General features: G+C 43.1%; 1 protein-coding gene across 2 annotated transcripts in view; it reads left to right on the forward strand.

Moving 5' to 3' along the window:
* Positions 1-9475: 9475 nt before the first annotated feature.
* The window catches only part of LOC138664712 (E3 ubiquitin-protein ligase TRIM21-like), a 37563-nt gene continuing 31507 nt past the window's right edge, over positions 9476-15531 (forward strand). The window contains exons 1-2 of one of the 2 annotated variants that reach the window (XM_069751646.1): positions 9476-9677; positions 12133-12239. In XM_069751646.1, coding sequence (XP_069607747.1) covers positions 12189-12239 — 51 coding nt within the window. In that variant the 5' untranslated portion in view covers positions 9476-9677; positions 12133-12188. The remainder of the gene's footprint in view (positions 9678-12132; positions 12240-15531) is intronic. The other variant, XM_069751647.1, reaches the window with a different exon arrangement.

A 15531-nucleotide genomic window follows, 5' to 3' on the forward strand; every position in this document is an offset into this window, starting at 1 on the left:
ACGTCAACGTGTTGTGACTTTGCCCACTGTTAAAAAAAAAAAACATTTTGGTCAGAAAAAGGACTTTGGGCCGTGCTCAAACAACTGTGTGTGATGAGAGAAACTCCTAAGAGTTTCTTTCATCACACACAGTTGAGTGAGCACGGCCAAGGTCTCTGCTGCTTCACACTGCAGCGGGGCATTGTCCCAGCCATCCCACAGCTCTTTGGCCACCTTATTCCATAGGCGCCGCAATGTAAAGTTGTTTGAGTGCAGTGGATCCCGGGTGTCCCACAACGGGACTCGCTCCTGGACCAGGGCGATGAGGAGTTCATTCTCTATCAGATTGTCCTCCCATTGTGAAACCTAAAAAATAAATAAAGTCATTAAAGTTTGGTCAATTAACATAAGGAAAAGAAAGAAAAAAGATGCAGAGAAATTAATAGGAAAGTCAACATACAAAAGCATTCCAGAAGAAAAAAGTAAAGAAATACGAATGGAAAGAAAGGAAGATTCAAGAGTATGACACTGAGGATACATAAAAAACAGTCAGCCTTGTATACATACCCGCTGCCGTCTTTCCACCGGACCTTGACTCCTGGCCAGTCTCTGCCGCAGATGAAGAAGAGCTCTAAAAAAAAGAAAAATTCAAATTGTCACATGTGTCGATGTGACAGTGAATACTTACCAATCTGACGAGGCAAGTACTCACCCCACTCACATGCTCGACTTCTGACGGCCCAGGTAGAAACTCCTCATGAGAAGATGAAGAAGACATTCTGATGCATGTAGACAGAAAAAAAAAGCAAGAAATTGGGACATGTAGAGACAGAAAATTGAAAATAAAGGCATTGGCTAGGATATACTCACATTGTTCAGAGTCTGGTTTCCTCCAAGGTGCTTGCGTCTGTCTGCTCTGCTTCAGTGTCTGCTGAGTAGTGACCTGCAAATGTCCACTACCTCCCTTTATCACCTACTATGTGGGGGGTGGCTTATCAGTGTCTAGACATGTTTTTTTCAATTGAAATGCATGCGTTCACGAACGCAACCAAACGCATGTGCTTCTGAACGCATGCGTTTATATTGACAGCAATGCAATTGACAGCAATTGACATTGACAGCAATGCGTTTTTTTGGTGCAAACCTTGCGCAATCGACCGCATGCGTTACCAGGCGGCAAATGGACGCCTCTAAAAATTACTACATGTTGCATTTCCGCGCCAAAGCGCAAACGTTCCTAATGTTAAACATAGGAATACACAACGCATGCAGATATATGCGGTAGAAATGTTGCAGACACAAACGCAAATGTGAAACCGGCCTTAGTGCTTGTTGTAAACTTTTTTTATTTAGAAGAGAAGGCTATAGGACGCATGAATGGAATTCCTTTTTTTCCGCGCTGACACTAACCATAACTCAATTCAGTAAAAAATATTGCAGTAGATGACGATTGCTATGGTATATTTTTACTGTCCCTAATCTAATTGATGTCTTACTCGATTCTTTTTTCTTGCAAAAAAAAAAAAAAAAAAAAAACAACAATTAGAGGGTGGTCAGTGATGTTTGTCACCAATCAGCGCTCGACGGCTGTAGGACGCATGCACGCACGCACGAATATGGTGCAAAAAAAGGATAAAAGAAAAATAGGGAGAAAAAAATCCTCAACAAAACCGAGCACGGATGCTAATCAGTGGTGTGCATCTGATGAGCGGCTCGACAGCTGTAGTACGCACAAATTGAGTGGTGCAAAGGGGGCAGGAATAGTTAGTGAAAAAAAGTTGTGGAAAATAGCAAGCATGGATGTGGACCAGTGATTTCTGTCACTGATCAGCGCTCAAGGGTTGCAGGATGCAGCCACAGAGGTGGGGTAAAGGGGGGGTGAAGAAAAGAAAACAGGGACCAAAAAAGGCAATCATGTACTGATTGGCGCATGGTGGCAGAAGGGGGACATGGAGGGGGCAAGCGTAAAAAGTGGGTAAAAGTGGGAGAGGGGATATAGGGGTATTGGGGTGGATTAGGAAAGCTCAGGAATGACTCGGGGAAGGGTCAGGAAAATCTTCTTTCTTCTTCAACAGCAGCTGCTGGTTTTTCTTTATTCTGTACTTGAAAAAGCGATTAAGACATATTATGTACCCCAAAATGGTACCAAAAAAGTCTGCAACTCATCCCGCAAACATTTTTTTCTCATACAGCTCTGATCCATAAAAAAATAAAAAAAAGTTACAGCTCTCAGAATATGGTGATGAGAAAACTACTATTTATTAAAAAAAAAATCAGAAAAGCCTAAAAAAACAATATAAATTTGGTATTGCTGTAATCGCACTGACCAGCAGAAGAAATCTGCCTTATCACTCATTTATACTGCACGGTAGACCACGCGAAAATAAAAAATAAGAACTATTCTTGTACTGCTGTCTATTTGTTCATTCTATCTCCAAAAAATGTGAATAAAGTTTGGCTCATATTTATCCTGTGCTCTCTGCTTAGCGCTTAGTCTGGGTTTCCGTGTGAATTCCGCAAAAACGCGTTTCAGATTCAGACAAAATCCTGTGTCCCTTAATCCTGTGTCCCTTCATTGTAGGCATCTTTTAGCGCACAAGTGTGGGTGACTACAGATCTGCGCAAGCCTAAAAAGATGGATACCACCAGAGCAGACGCCAGAGTCCAAAGTGTCTCCATCTGCCTCACGGTGGGTGGTTCCATTAGCGGTTTCGTCTGCATCACATTTTTGTGCGATTTACACTGAAACCCCGGCGAAAGTGCTCAGCATAGAACCCAAAAATGTGATCCAGCCTTATACTTGAAGAGATTGAAAATTATTATGTACTGCAAAATATTACCAATTAAAACCCTAATTTATTCAGCACTCAGGTCCGTCACTGGAACTATAGGGGGTTTCCACATTACTGGTAGAACAAAGACTCTAGAAAAGCAACATGGTTCCCGGCACCCAAATAAAATCCAGTGAATTCTGCATTCCCAAATCCAAATGCCCCCTCCGTCTGAGTCCCACTGTGCCTAAACCACAGTAAATGACATGTTCTGCATTATTGTGATGGAAATAAGGCACTTAATTTACGGGTCCATATCGCCAGAAGCACAAGCTGGGCACAATGTATGGGGCACTACAATATATGGTGCTCTACACTGTATGACATGTATATATATATATATATATATATATATATATATATATATATATATACATACATACACAAGGTGGGCCATTTATATCGCTACACCTAAATAAAATGGGAATGGTTGATATCAACTTCCTGTTTGTGACACATTAGTATATGGGAGGGGGAAATCTTTTCAAGATGGGTGGTGGCCAATGAGGCCATTTCGAAGTTGGCCATTTTGGATCCAACTTTATTTTTTTTCAATGGGAAGAGGGTCATGTGACACATCAATTTTTTTTTCTGAATTTCACAAGAAAAGCAATGGTGTGCTTGGTTTTAACGTAACTTTATTCTTTCATGAGTTATTTACAAGTTTATGACCACTTATAAAATGTGTTCAAAGTGCTGCCTATTGTGTTGGATTGTCAATGCAACCCTCCTCTCCCACTCTTGACACACTGATAGCAACACCGCAGTATCCCTTGTTTCAGATGCTGCACATCTCATATCTTCACAGCATAGACAATTGCCTCCAGATGACCCCAAAGATAAAAGTCTAAGGGGGTTAGATCGGGAGTCCTTGGTGGCAATTCAACTGACAATAGAAATGCTAGGCCCTGACACCCTTAATGAGGTGGTCTATGTGGTGGTCTATGCTGTGAAGATACGAGATGTGGAGCATCTGAAACAACAGATACTGGAAGTCTATGCTAGCATTTCTTCTGCGGTGTTGCTATCAGTGTGTCAAGAGTGGGAGAATATGATTTCAATAGTGCTGCAGTTTTCCTTTCTTTCATGGATAAATGTACTGTGATGATATTCCTTTTGACATAACGAGAAAAAAAGGAAAAATGCCAGTATTACGTTTTTTTGGTCGCGGCTACATTGCAAAAAAAAGGAATAATGGGCGACCTAAAGATCGAATCTACACCAAAATGGTATCAGTAAAAACATCAGCTTGGCGCGCAAAAAATAAGCCCTCACCCAGCCCCAAGTCATGAAAAATAAAGATGCTACAGGTCTCGGAAAATGGCGCCTTTTTGTTTGGATTTTTTTCTCACTACTTAAATAAAAAAGTACCTAGACATGGTTGGTGTCTATGAACTCATAATGACCTGGAGAATCATAATGGCGGGTCAGTTTTAGCATTTATTCAACACTAGATGGTGGCCCGATTCTAACACATTGAATATTCTAGAATATGTATGTATATAGCAGCCACATAGTATATAGCACAGCCCACGTAACACAGACAGCCACGTAGTATATATTACAGCCACGTAGTATATAGCACAGCCACGTGGTATATAGCACTGCCATATAGTATATAACACAGCCACATAGTATATAGCCCAGCCACATAGTATATAGCACAGCCACGAAGTATATAGCACAGCCACGTAGTATATAGCACAGCCACGTAGTATATAGCACAGCCACATAGTATATAGCACAGCCACATAGTATATAGCACAGCCACATAGTATATAACACAGCCACATAGTATATAACACAGCCACATAGTATATAACACAGCCCACGTAATATATAGCAGCCACGTAGTATATAACACAGCCATGATGTAGTATATAGGAGCCACATACTATATAGCACAGCCATGTAGTATATAACACAGCCCACGCAGTATATAACACAGCCCATGTAACACAGACAGCCACGTAGTATATAGCACAGCCACGTAGTATATAGGATAGCCACGTAGGTTATAGCAGCCATTTAGTATATAGCAGCCACTTAGTATACAGCACTGCCCACGTAGTATATAGCACAGCCACGTAGTATATAACACAGCCCACATAGTATATAACACTGCCCACGTAGTATATAACACTGCCCACGTAGTATATAACACAGCCCAAGCAGTATATAACACTGCTCACGCAGTATATAGCACAACCTACACAGTATATAACACAGCCCACATAGTATATAACACTGCCCACGTAGTATATAACACTGCACACGTAGTATATAACACTGCCCGCGTAGTATATAACACAGCCCACGCAGTATATAGCACTGTCTATGTAGTATATAACACTGCCCACATAGTATATAACACTGCCCACGTAGTATATAAGACTGCCCACGCAGTATATAGCACAGCCCAGGCAGTATATAACACAGCCCATGTAGTATATAACACTGCCTACGTAGTATATAACACAGCCCACGCAGTATATAACACTGCCCACGTAGTATATAACACAGCCCACGCAGTATATAGCACTGCCCAAGTAGTATATAACACAGCCCACGCAGTATATAGCACTGCCTAAGTAGTATATAACATTGTCCATGTAATATATAACACTGCCCATGTAATATATAGCACAGCCCACGTAGTATATAACACTGCCCACGTAATATATAGCACAGCCCACGTAATATATAACACTGCCCACGTAATATATAATACTGCCCACTTAATATATAGCACAGCCCACGTAGTATATAACACTGCCTACATAGTATATAACACTGCCCACGTAGTATATAACACAGCCCACGCAGTATATAACACTGCCCACGCAGTATATAACACAGCCCACGCAGTATATAACACAGCCCACGCAGAATATAACACTGCCCACATAATATATAGCACAGCCCACGTAGTATATAACATGCCCACGCAGTATAAAACACTGCCCACGTAGTATATAACACTGCCCACGTAATATATAGCTCAGCCCACGTAGTATATAACACTGCCCACATGTGCCCAAAATAAAAAAGTTATGGCTTTGGAAAGAAGGAGAGCAAAAAAAGAAAAACGCCAAAACGGAAAATGGCCCAGGGGGTTAAAGCGAATCTGTAAGCAGGATTTTGATCAGTAAACTACACAGACTGTCATGTTGGCGCTGTTATACTGAAATCAGTATAACAGCGCCAACATGACAGTCTGTGTAGTTTACTGATCAAAATCCTGCTTACAGATTCGCTTTAACCCCCTGGGCCATTTTCCGTTTTGGCGTTTTTCTTTTTTTGCTCTCCTTCTTTCCAAAGCCATAACTTTTTTATTTTTTCATCAAAATGGCCATGTGATAGCTTGTTTCTTGTGGGACAATTTGTACTTTTGATTGGTTTTAACATTGGTTTTAACATGTCGTGTACTGGAAAACGGGAAAAAAATTCCAAGTGTGGTGAAATTGCAAAAAAATGTAATCCCACAGTTGTTTTTTGTTTGTTTGTTTACCATCTACTATATAATTGTCTAAGGGTCACTTCCATCTTTCTGTCTGTCTGTCATGGAAATCCCAAGTCGCTGATTGGTCGCGGCCAGCGTTATATACTAAGTGGGCAGTGTTATATACTATGTGGGCTGAGCTATATATTACGTGGGCAGTGTTATATACTATGTGGGCAGTGTTTTATACTGCGTGGGCAGTGTTATATACTACGTGGGCAGTGTTATATACTACATGGGCTGTGCTATATATTACGTGGGCTGTGCTATATATTACGTGGGCAGTGTTATAAACTGCGTGGGCTGTGTTATATACTGCGTGGGCTGTGTTATATACTACGTGGGCTGTGTTATATACTGCGTGGGCTGTGTTATATACTACGTGGGCTGTGTTATATACTGCGTGGGCTGTGTTATATACTACGTGGGCAGTGTTATATACTATGTGGGCAGTGTTATATACTACGTGGGCTGAGACTTGACACAACGTCTTCTTCAGGGGGACAGGGCTCCTGTCCACCCTCTCACACAATGGTGCAGGGAGACGCAAGCGCAGTGCCGTGCAGTGGGGAAGCAACAAGCTTAAGTCATGGTTTTCTGCTGACTGCATCCCTGATCCCACAACTTCGGCGCTGCCCGACACCTTTGCTTTATAAGACACACAGTGTTTTTACCCCCTCATTTTTTGGGAAAAGTGCGCCTTATATAGTGAAAAATACGGTAGTATGATGTCCTCACAAATATAGTATGATGGCCCCACTGCCCCATATATATAGTATGATGGCCTCATATATATAGTATGATGGCCTCACTGCCCCACATACTGTATATATATTATGATGGTCCCATTGCCCAATATATACAGTATATGTTATTTTCTGATAATATAATCCTGAGTCCCAACGCCTCAGCCTCCGTCTCGGTGTCTATAGCTGGCTTTTAGAGGCCGCCATGAAGGGCATTACTGCCCTGAATGGCGTATGAGCAGAGGGGGCCTGCATCGGGCCCCATCTCTTCTGCTCATCGGGCCCCAGCAGCAGCCTTCTGCCGCTGCAGTAATTGAACCTGTGTCCAAGAGGCAGGTTCAGTTAAACTCTATTGCCGTACGGGCCCGCACTGCAATAGATAAAAGCCGCCAGCCAATCAGAGGCTTGCAGCTGACGTCAGCGCACACGTCTCCGGTGCATGATGTCATTGTCATTCGCCGGTGAGTGCGCGCTTTAACTGCATGGATGGAACATCGCCGCAGGAGCATGGCCAGGTAAGGAGAAAGTTTTTTTTTTTTCATTTTTATTGAAAGCAGCACGGGGGCCGGATGGGAGATACGGGGGCAGGATGGGAGACACATGGGGAAAAATGGAGACACAGGGGGAAGAATAGAGATACAGAGGGAAGAATGGAGACATGAGGCAGGATGGAAACACAGGGGGCAGGATGGAGACACAGGGGGACAAATGGAGATACAGGGGGAAGAATGGAGACACGGGGCAGAATGGAAACACAGGGGGCAGGATGGAGATACAGGGGGAAGATTGGAGACGCGGGGCAGGATGGGAGACACGGGTCTGTTCTGGATGAAGATGAAAAGCAAAGATGAAGGACTTCACCTAGAGACATCACTGGTGGGTCAGTGTTTTACCTGTACACTGAAACTATACACTGAATACTATATACAGCAGTCCTGTGTACAATGTCACCAGTGATCACTTTACACTGGCACTATATACAGAGCTCCTCTGTATAATGTCATTGATCACAGTCTAACCTGTACAATATATACAACACTCGTGTGTATAATGTCACTGTTGATCACTGTATTACCTGTACACTGATACTGTATACAGAGCTCCTGTGTATAATGTCACCTGGATCACTGTATTACCTGTACACTATACATTGTAAATAGAGCTCATGTGTATAATGTCACCGGTGATCACTGTATTACCTATATACTGACCATATACAGAGCTCCTGTGTATAATGTCACCAGGAATCACTGTATTACCTGTACACAGATACTGCATACTAAGTATAGATCTACTGTGTATAATGGCACTTATGGTGATATTAGTATTGTGTTTTTTTTTTTTATTAATGATTAGTATTGTAGTATTCAGTCACTCACTATGTGGTGGTAATATGTTGTCCGGCCATGGTGTGGTGGTATTTGTTCCTTGTCTGTGCTATTATTTGGTCACTATGTGGTAGTAATATGTGGCCTGGTCATGGTGTGGTGGTATTTGTTCCTTGTATGTGGTATTATTGGTCACTATGTGGCGGTAATATGTGATCTGGAAATGGTGCCATGGTATTTGTCCCTTGTATGCGATGCTATTAATCATTTGAAAAATTGAAAAGTAATTAAAAATATACATAAATTGTATTGGATATTTTAACAAATAATTAATAGGATAGAGTAGAGCTCAGCCAAAACAGTCTACCTTGTCGTGGTGGTGGCGGCTTAAAAAAATCTTTTGGCCAAAACAAAAGCTGCTGGCTATATGTGTGATCTGGTGATGGGAACTGTTAGTGTGTGATTGGTGAGAAGTGGAGTTTTTCCAAGAGAGCGCGGTGGGGCTGTGGACATTTTGAGGGGTGGAGCTTAGGTCAGCCAAAAATTTTGCCAGTATGGGACCCCCCGAAATTCCTAGCTTCAGCCCTGTGCAATGGCATATTCGAGCCACCCGTGTGGGTACAATGACGTTTCATAAACAGCAGGCTTATAGAGGTCTGCAGCTTAGCAGACAGACAGTGATCGTGCAGGGATCTTATGTCTCGCTGCTCTATCACGAGATTGAACTGTTTCGGCGTCATGCTGATGCCGACACAATTTAATGTGGCGGATGCCAGAGATCCAGAGCTCCGAGCCAACCAAGAAGTTTGTGGCCAGAGCCCCCAGATCTTCACTCTAGCGACGCCCCTGTCCCACATTATGTTGCTCTCAGATGAGATAGCAAAAACCTGCTGAGAGATTCCCTTTAACCACTGGTCTAACTTTTATTGTGATGGCTTTATATAGTCTCTGCACTCAGTTTCCTCCCTGTGATATGCAACAATGGTTCCATCTGCGGGAAGTGATGATGTATAGTCCCATTTCCCAGGTTTAGACCACTATGTGGAGGAGGAGGGAGCTAACACACTGACAGAAGTCGTCCTCTCCTCCTCATAAGACCTTTGAGCAGCAAAGCAGAAACGAAACTTAGCAAACAGCATCGACATGAAAACTGAAACTAATCTGTATTGGAAAGCAGGGGATTTGCATATACAGCCATTAGGAAGGCGGCCCTGGAACTGCTTTCTATGTGCAGTTTGCACAGAGTTTACATCCTGAAGGAAACAAACACATAGCGACTGGACTTGAAGTGGTATGTTCAATATTAGATAAGAAATCTTGCTTAAAAAAATGCAATTGGCTTTTTATATACATGCTTGCATTGAGTACAAATGTAAAAATATATTTTCTGCTAAATAATTTTCTTCAATTTGGAGGTTTTTTTTCTGTCGAGTTAGTGATATTAGGCTACGTTCACACTAGCGTTGTGCGCCGCTGCGTCGGCGACGCGACGCACAACGCACCGAAAAACGCGTGCAAACGCACGCAAAAACGCTGCGTTTTTCGACGCGTGCGTCGTTTTTTGACGAAAATCGGACGCAAGAAAAATGCAACTTGTTGCGTTTTCTTGGTCCGACGCTAGCGTCAAAAAAGACGCACGTGTCGGAAAACGCAACAAGCAAAAATGCATGCGTCCCCCATGTTAAACATAGGGGTGCATGACGCGTGCGTCGCCGCTGCGTCGCCCGATGCTAGCGCGACGCACACTAGCCGAACGCTAGTGTGAACGTAGCCTTACCCAGCAGCCAATCTGAGTGAGCTATAGTCCCTGATCAGAGATAGCCATGTCCTAATGCAGGTGTCAGGACTTGCCGAGAGTTTCACAGCAGCTACAAATCGCAGATTACTAGATTAGAAAAAAAGATGGACAGTTTATTTAGTAACTAGATGGTGGCCCGATTCTAACGCATCGGGTATTCTAGAATATGAATGTAGTTTATTTATGAAAATTTCAGAATAATGCAATTTATACAAAGGATTCGGCTGTCCGGGCGCGACCAATTCGCGAAGCGTGGTTGAAATCCTGCGCCAATTCGCGGCCGGACTGCGTCTGTCGCTAATTGTTCGTGGCCAGCCGGGTGCGACCAAATAGTGAATCCAGGGCCAGCTCCAGGTTTTTGAGGGCCCCAGGTAAAAGAGTCTCACAGCCCACGAAGTATATAACACAGCCCATGTAGTATATAGCACAGCCACGTTGTATATAGCACAGCCATGTAGTATATAGCACAGCCACATAGTATATAGCACAGCCACGTAGTATATAGCACATCCACGTAGTATATAGCACAGCCTCGTAGTATATTGCACAGCCACGTAGTATATAGCACAGCCACGTAGTATATAGCACAGCCCACGTAGTATATTGCACAGCCACGAAGTATATTGCACAGCCACGAAGTATATTGCACAGCCACGTAGTATATTGCACAGCCACGTAGTATATAACACAGCCCATGTAGTATATAGCACAGTCCACGTAGTATATAGCACAGCCCACGCAGTATATAACACAGCCCATGCAGTATATAACACAACCCATGCAGTATATAGCACAGCTCACGTAGCATATAAAACAGCCATGTAGTATATAGCATAGCCATGTAGTATATTGCACAGCCACATAGTATTTAGCACAGCCCACGTAGTGTATAGTACAGCCACGTAGTATATTGCACAGCCACGTAATAGATAGCCCAGCGACGTAGTATATAACACAGCCCACGCAGTATATAACACAGCCCACGCAGGATGTAACACAGCCCACGCAGTATATAACACAGCCCACGTAGTATATAGCAATGTGGGCACCATATCCCTGTTAAAAAATCCAGCCCAGGCCTTTAGCGATGCTCCTCGCGACGCTCCGTTCCCAGTAATGCCTTGCGGCAATAACACGTGATGATGTAGCGGTCTCACGAAACCGCTACGTCATCTGGAGTCATTGCCGCAATGCATTCTTGGGACCGGAGCGTCGCAAAGAGCGTGAAAGGCTGCCGCAGACACCGGAAGGTGAGAATATAATGATTTTTTTTATTATTATTTTTCACATTATATGTTTTTACTATTGATGCTGCATAGGCAGCATCAATAGTAAAAAGTTAGTCACACTTACAGGGTAATGGCAGCGTTAACGGACTGCGTTACAAACGCGTTATGCCGCGGTGTAACGCAGTCCTTTTAACGGACTGCTAACGCTATGTGGGCGCTGAGTGGTTTGGAGTAAGGAGGGGGCACTGACTAGAGGGGAGTAGGAAGGGGACAATTCGCGTCCGGACTGTGCCTGTCGCTGATTAGCGACGGGCGATTTCCGTGACAGAGAAACAGACAGACAGACAAACAGACGGAAGTGGACCTTAGACAACTATATATATAGATAAACTGGTTGTTCCATCAGCTAACACCCCGAAAAGTCACATGTTGATGTTGGCCATAGGCACTATAAGCATATTTTTTTTCTAAGAATGCAATAACAGTGCCAAGTAGATGTCACGTGTCCGTGTAGAAGCTGTTTTATTCCAGGACAATACTATGCATTTTGAAGGCAGTTTGTTCCTTTATCAGGTACCACGTCAGGTGTTTACCTATGCCAAAGTCCAGCGAAAATTTCTAGGAGAAGCTCTTGTACAGCTGCCAATAGAATTAGAGGCGTTGCTGAGTCTGAATATAGAATCATATTTCTCATAATACATGTTTTATATTGTTCTCAGAGGATACAGAAGGCAAAGCTGCCTTAGTACAGCAGATAACCAAAAGCATTATACCCATGGATTCTACAGTGGACACCCATCTCAAAGTTTCAGAGGAGGATAACCAGGTACCATATCTCAGTTTACTAATATTCTACATCAAATTATACTTTCTTTAATGTGTAAAGAAAATTTCTTGGGCATGCAAAATTAACTCTTACCATTTAACACAACAAAACCATTGAATTTGTATTGTCAGTTGTTGAGATCAAATACATATACATACATACATACTGTGTGTGTGTGTGTGTGTGTAATATATATATATTAGAGAGCAGTGACGTAACTAGAGTCCATTGGTCCCCAATGCAAAATTTGTACCCAGGCCCTCATTTGCATGTTGGTCAGATGTATTGGCCCTTGTAGCAATCTAGATCCTATAATGAAATGCATGTCCCCCCCCCCATAATGTAGTAATGTCCACATCCTGTGCTAGTGTCCTCCATCCTGAGTCCCTTCCTGGTATAATGTCCCCATTCCCCATCCAGTAATAATGTCCCCCATCCTTTAATTATGTTCCAAGTTCTACTGCTTTTCTCTAGCGCATTAAAGAAAAACATTCTTCTCACCTTCAGCTCCCACGACATATGGCGTCCCTTTCTGTAGACTATGCCGGAGTCAGCAGCTGACTTCGACGTGCCTACAATGAGCAACGTCACTTCTATGGGGCGATATCACTGTTGTGGTTGCATGGGACTGGCAGGCTGACGTAAGGTGATGGCCTCAGATTGGCCTATGGCGTGCATTGTGGCACAGAGACCCAGCGTGTCTCTGGGCAACAATAAATTTCAGCTGAACGTGTGTCCTCGGCACATTTCAGCTGAGATAGGCACTGGCGTCAGCAGGCCCCCCCATTGTATATATATATATATATATATATATATATATACAGTGGGGCAAAAAAGTATTTAGTCAGTCAACAATAGTGCAAGTTCCACCACTTAAAAAGATGAGAGGCGTCTGTAATTTACATCATAGGTAGACCTCAACTATGGGAGACAAACTGAGAAACAAAAATCCAGAAAATCACATTGTCTGTTTTTTTAACAATTTATTTGCATATTATGGTGGAAAATAAGTATTTGGTCAGAAACAAAATTTCATCTCAATACTTTTGTAATATATCCTTTGTTGGCAATGACAGAGGTCAAACGTTTTCTGTAAGTCTTCACAAGGTTGCCACACACTGTTGGTGGTATGTTGGCCCACTCCTCCATGCAGATCTCCTCTAGAGCAGTGATGTTTTTGGCTTTTCGCTTGGCAACACGGACTTTCAACTCCCTCCAAAGGTTTTCTATGGGGTTGAGATCTGGAGACTGGCTAGGCCACTCCAGGACCTTGAAATGCTTCTTACGAAGCCACTCCTTCGTTGCCCTGGCGGTGTGCTTTGGATCATTGTCATGTTGAAAGACCCAGCCACGTTTCATCTTCAATGCCCTTGCTGATGGAAGGAGGTTTGCACTCAAAATCTCACGATACATGGCCCCATTCATTCTTTCATGTACCCGGATCAGTCGTCCTGGCCCCTTTGCAGAGAAACAGCCCCAAAGCATGATGTTTCCACCACCATGCTTTACAGTAGGTATGGTGTTTGATGGATGCAACTCAGTATTCTTTTTCCTCCAAACACGACAAGTTGTGTTTCTACTAAACAGTTCCAGTTTGGTTTCATCAGACCATAGGACATTCTCCCAAAACTCCTCTGGATCATCCAAATGCTCTCTAGCAAACTTCAGACGGGCCCGGACATGTACTGGCTTAAGCAGTGGGACACGTCTGGCACTGCAGGATCTGAGTCCATGGTGGCATAGTGTGTTACTTATGGTAGGCCTTGTTACATTGGTCCCAGCTCTCTGCAGTTCATTCACTAGGTCCCCCCGCGTGGTTCTGGGATTTTTGCTCACCGTTCTTGTGATCATTCTGACCCCACGGGGTGGGATTTTGCGTGGAGCCCCAGATCGAGGGAGATTATCAGTGGTCTTGTATGTTTTCCATTTTCTAATTATTGCTCCCACTGTTGATTTCTTCACTCCAAGCTGGCTGGCTATTGCAGATTCAGTCTTCCCAGCCTGGTGCAGGTCTACAATTTTGTTTCTGGTGTCCTTTGACAGCTCTTTGGTCTTCACCATAGTGGAGTTTGGAGTCAGACTGTTTGAGGGTGTGCACAGGTGTCTTTTTATACTGATAACAAGTTTAAACAGGTGCCATTACTACAGGTAATGAGTGGAGGAAAGAGGAGACTCTTAAAGAAGAAGTTACAGGTCTGTGAGAGCCAGAAATCTTGATTGTTTGTTTCTAACCAAATACTTATTTTCCACCATAATATGCAAAAAAAATGTTAAAAAAAAACAGACAATGTGATTTTCTGGATTTTTTTTCCTCAGTTTGTCTCCCATAGTTGAGGTCTAACTATGATGTAAATTACAGACGCCTCTCATCTTTTTAAGTGGTGGAACTTGCACTATTGCTGACTGACTAAATACTTTTTTGCCCCACTGTATATATACTGCAGGAAATAAGGATCATGTCCGGTAGGTTTGATTGGCTAATAACAGAGACAGTGACACAATATTTAAAGTTCATAAACAAGACTACCAAATGACTAATGAAACAGCCTTTTCCATTTTAGGTAAAACTGAAATTAAAAGGGTTTTCCACTACTGTACAACCCCTCCTCAAAGAGGTTATCCAGTGAGAACAATGTATCGCCTATCCCCAAGATAGCTGATATGTCATAGATTAGGACTGCTCGGAACTACACCAATCATCAGAAGAGGGCACTTGTATACCCTTTAAGGTCCCCTTCAAACATCCGTATAATACCGCTACCGGGAAAAAGAAAGTACCGGTATCTTCATGTCATCAGTGTTTTGGATCAGTGTGACATACATTTTTTCCCAGTATTTTTTCCAAAGCTTCTCCTATACTGTGCAATGTTAAACACAGACAGCACATGGATGCCATGAGTGTGCTGTATGTCGTTTATGCAGACCCATAGACTTGGATTGGTCCTTGTCAGCTGTGCTGTGGGTAAAAAAATGACATATTTCCGTATGGTTTGCACCAACACACAGTCCTTGCAAACACAAACATGTGGGCAGCACCATAGATTATAATGGGTACGTGTGTCATCCATGAAAAAAGACAAGATGCCACACGTACTGCAAACCGGGACTTCGGCATCGTTGGTTGCTGGAGAGCTGTCTGTGTGACAGCTCTCCAGCGACCACACAGCGATGAAACAGCGACGCTGCAGCGATCGGCATCGTTGCCTATATCGCTGCAGCGTCGCTTAATGTGACGGTACCTATATAGCTTGTTCCAAAGTCAAAACATCCATTCTGGTTGCTGTAAGTGGAA

This window comes from Ranitomeya imitator, chromosome 2 (genome assembly GCF_032444005.1).
Source record: "Ranitomeya imitator isolate aRanImi1 chromosome 2, aRanImi1.pri, whole genome shotgun sequence".
Lineage (NCBI taxonomy): Eukaryota > Metazoa > Chordata > Amphibia > Anura > Dendrobatidae > Ranitomeya > Ranitomeya imitator.